At 35.0% G+C, this 4,370-nt stretch overlaps 1 protein-coding gene across 1 annotated transcript; it reads left to right on the top strand.

Moving 5' to 3' along the window:
- Positions 1 to 3,508: 3,508 nt before the first annotated feature.
- Positions 3,509 to 4,048, top strand: LOC139526117 (uncharacterized). Its single transcript, XM_071321259.1, has one exon. The coding sequence runs from the start codon at positions 3,509 to 3,511 to the stop codon at positions 4,046 to 4,048; it is 540 nt and encodes a 179-aa protein (XP_071177360.1).
- The last annotated feature ends 322 nt before the right edge of the window (positions 4,049 to 4,370 follow it).

The following is a 4,370-nucleotide window of genomic DNA, read 5'->3' as shown; positions in this document are numbered from 1 at the left end:
ACCTGAGTATGTCTGAAAATAGAGAAGGAAGTCCAATGTCCGAAGGTGAGACTGAGCATTTACACATTTCAACCGGTAAATCACAAAGTAGCAACCACATAGTAGAAGAGCGCCGTGATCTAGCTGATACTTTTGAACTTTTTAAAGTGTATTTTGACAATAAGTTAGTAGATCTTAAATCAGATTTGGTCCGTGAACAGGACGTAATTTCCAAAAAGTTAAAAGAAGAGGTTTCCCTTAAATTCAAGCAAGAGGGCAACAAAATACAATACAAATTTAACGAGGAAACTATTACCGAGTTAAATAAGGTTTATAGCTTTGTTCCCCGTTCAGAAACCAAGGTGTCACGTATCATCATAGACCTCATAGATAAGGTTAAGGGCAGAAACAAACTGATACGCATAGCAGATACTTCAGCCGGTGGTTGGGCTACTGTCAGAGAGTATGAAGCAAATGTTATCGCTTCAGACTCTGAGGATGAAAAAAAAATCCGCCAGGCGGAGTCCAGAGCCATGCGTTCGACTAAAGACAAATCCCGACGCCCAAATCCCTACAAGACAACTTCTAGATCGGCTCCCGTTGAAACTGCTCCTAATCCTTATTATTCCAATCAGTATCAGCGTCAGAACCCGCCGCCCTTTCGAGCTGGCAGCGGGCGGCGTGAGCCGTCCCAGCACGATATGTGCCATGCCTGTAAACAATTTGGCCACTGGAGGAAGAACTGTCCACTTGTCAAACGCAACCAGTTCAACTTCAACAATACACAACAGAACAATTAACAATGAACAGTTAGTTAATGATAAGTATTTATATTTATTTTCTGAATTTGATAGTGATTATTGTTTAAATCATGATATTGAGATTTTGCTTAGACAAGTAAGATTTTTTGAAAATTTAAAATCTAACACGGGTATTTTTTGTGGTGTAAAGGGAAGGTTAGCTAAAAGTATTCAGTACTGGGAGCATATTGGTGCTAATTCATTTATTTTAGACACACTGAAAAATGGTTATCTTATTCCATTTATTGATACTCATTCGAGCATGTACATGAACAATAACAAATCTGCTCTTAAGAATGATGATTTTGTTAGCAAATCTGTAAATGAACTTGTTCTTTCAGGTTGCGTCATTGAGGTCCCATTTCAACCTTACATTGTCAATCCGCTCAGTGTAGCTACTCAAAAGTCTGGGAAAAGACGTCTAATTTTAGATTTGAGCACTTTGAATTTATCGGTAAAAAAGGAAAAGATTAAATTTGAAGATTGGAAAATAGCTGTGCAATACTTTCAGAAAAATGATTATCTGTATAAATTTGATTTAAAATCTGGTTTTTTTCATTTGGATATATGTCCACAGCAGCACACGTATCTAGATTTTTCGTGGGAAGATAAATTTTATTGCTTCACTGTTTTAGCATTTGGTCTTTCAACGGGTCCTTACATATTTACAAAGTGTCTCAGACCATTGGTCAAGTATTGGAGAAAAAATGGTATAAAAATAGTTTTATATCTTGATGATGGATTTGGTATGAATAACGAAAATAATGAATGCATCAAAGATGCTGAATTTGTGAAACAATCACTTTTGAGTGCGGGTTTTCTTCTGAACGAAGAAAAATCAGTTTTTGCTCCTGTACAGAAGTTGGAGTGGTTGGGAATCATTTGGGATTCATGTAATTTCACTTTATGCATTCCTCAAAGGAGAACTGACGAATTATTACAATCTATTCATAATGATTTCAGAGAAATTCCATATATTTCTGCCAGAAATTTAGCCCAGGTAACGGGTAGAATTATAAGTATGTCTCCTGTGATCGGAAATATTACTAGAATAATGACTAGATATTGCTATATGTCTATTGAAAGTAGAATGTCATGGGATAGTTATTTAGTTTTAGAAAGTAAAAGTTTTGTGATATCAGAATTAAAGTTCTGGCTTGATAACATTGCAAATGTAAATTTTAAAACATTAAATCAATATAGTCAGTCACATGTAATGGTATATTCTGATGCTAGCAGCATAGCTGCCGGAGCATGTACAGTAGAGTTGGAAAGTAAAATTTTTCACACTATGTGGAAATCCACTGAAATGTTAGAGAGTTCCACGTGGAGGGAACTAAAGGCCATAGAATTGGCGTTGATGTCTTATCAACATGCATTTGCTGGAAAATCCTTAAAATGGCTAACTGATAATCAAAATTGTGTCAGAATTGTTCAAGCAGGAAGCATGAAAGAAAAACTGCAAGATATAGCAATTTCCATTTTTTCTATTTGTTTACAAAAGGGAATCTCCATTAACATACAATGGATTCCGAGAGGTGAAAATTCGAAAGCTGATTATATCAGTAAAATCATTGATTATGAAGACTGGGGAGTTTCAGAATTTTTCTATACTTTTATTAACGACCTTTGGGGTCCTTATACAGTCGATCGTTTTGCTAGTTCTCGTAACACAAAATTAGAAAGATTTAACTCTTTATTCTGGAATGTAAATACAGAAGCTGTAGACTGTTTTACTCAGAATTGGTCTGGTGAAAACAATTGGATTGTACCACCTATTTATTTAGTATTGAGAGCTATAAAACATGTAATTGCTTGTAAAGCTAGAGGTACTTTAATTGTACCAAAATGGATATCTGCGACCTATTGGCCTTTCATTTTTGATAAAAATATGAATTACAGAGATTACATATCTGATGTTATTGAATTTAAAAATACAAGACTTAGTGGTATTTTTGTCAGTGGTTCTAATAGAAAATCCATTTTTGGCACTGAGCCTTTTATTGCTCCAGTATTGGCAGTGAAGTTAGATGCGACAAGGATAACAAGTCCCTAGTGCACTAACGTGTATTGTAGCTGGCGAGGTTAAAGTTCCGAGGCCCTAGTACACGAATGTGTATTGTAGCTGGCGAGGTTAAAGTGACGAGGTCCTAGTACACGGATGTGTATTGTAGCTGGCGAGGTTAAAGTAACGAGGCCCTAGTACATGAATGTGTATTGTAGCATTTTATAATGTTTGTTTCACGATTGCACATTTTTCAGATATTTTTCGAGTAGGTAGATGGAAACAGAATTCAGATATTTCGGATGAACTTTCTACATTGAAAGCTAGACTACCAGAGTACTGCTTGAGCTCACGTTCTCTGAACACTCGTAAAAAGTACCAGTATGCCTTTAATGCTTTCTGTAAGTGGACTAAAATACATAATATTACTCCATTACCTTCATCTGATTATACAGTTTCTCTATATTTGATTCACATTTCACAGAATGCAAAATCGGCAAGCAAGATAAATGAAGTAATATACGCCATTAGCTGGGCACATAAACTGGATGGATTTAATAATCCTTGTACATCTGAATTAGTAACGTTTGTAAACGAAGGAGCACAGAGAAAATTGGGACATTTTATCACTAAGAAAGATCCTATTACACCAGACATTTTGCGAAAGATTGTTCATATTTATGGTCATCTTAATAGTAATCTTAAAGACTTAAGAACTGTTTGTATGTGTTTATTAAGCTATGCAGGTTTTTTAAGGTTTTCAGAACTAGTTAATTTGAGAGGTATCGATTTAAAGATTTATTCTACACATGCAAATTTATATTTGGCGAAGAGTAAAACTGATATTTACAGAGAAGGGAGGGATGTGGTTATTTCTAGAACTTATCTTGTAACTTGTCCTGTCTGTATGCTAGAACGATATCTCAAATTAGCTAGTATTACATCAAATTCTGATGAATTTATTTTTAGATCCGTTAATTTTTGTAAGTCTGATAATTCTTATAAACTTAGAAGTACAGGTCCGTTGTCATACACGAGAGCTCGGGAAATACTACTTTCAAGTTTACAGAGTATAGGCTTAGATAGTAAAAAATGTGGACTGCATAGTCTCCGTTCAGGAGGGGCATCGGCTGCTGCAGCGGCTGGTGTAGAGGACAGATTGTTTAAAAAGCATGGTCGGTGGAAAAGTGACACGGCAAAAGACGGTTATGTTAAGGAGTCTTTGAAGGATAGACTGTCTGTAACAAATAATATTGGGATTTAATTATGTATTTTTCTTTTATTTTTTCTTTACCCTTTCTTTATTTTTCGAAGCTTTGCTGCACACTGTCGGGCGAGCTGATCCCATACAAAGGTGTTGAGTTTATTTTGTAAATAATTTATGTTCGCTTGAAGTTATGAATTAGAACATAAATATATTTATTAAAGTTATGTACACCGGTATGTAAACATTACCACGTGTATTTGTTTATGAAATTACACGTGTTTGAAAGTATATAATAGGTTAAATGTTTTTCATTGGTCGAGGTAGAACTGACCATAATATTTGAATAAGGTCATTTCAAATATTTCGTGCTATACTTTTG

The sequence above is a fragment of the Mytilus edulis genome, chromosome 6 (assembly GCF_963676685.1).
Source record: "Mytilus edulis chromosome 6, xbMytEdul2.2, whole genome shotgun sequence".
Taxonomy (NCBI): domain Eukaryota; kingdom Metazoa; phylum Mollusca; class Bivalvia; order Mytilida; family Mytilidae; genus Mytilus; species Mytilus edulis.
Note: the sequence above shows the minus strand (reverse complement) of the source record. Positions and strands in the feature narration are given on the sequence as shown.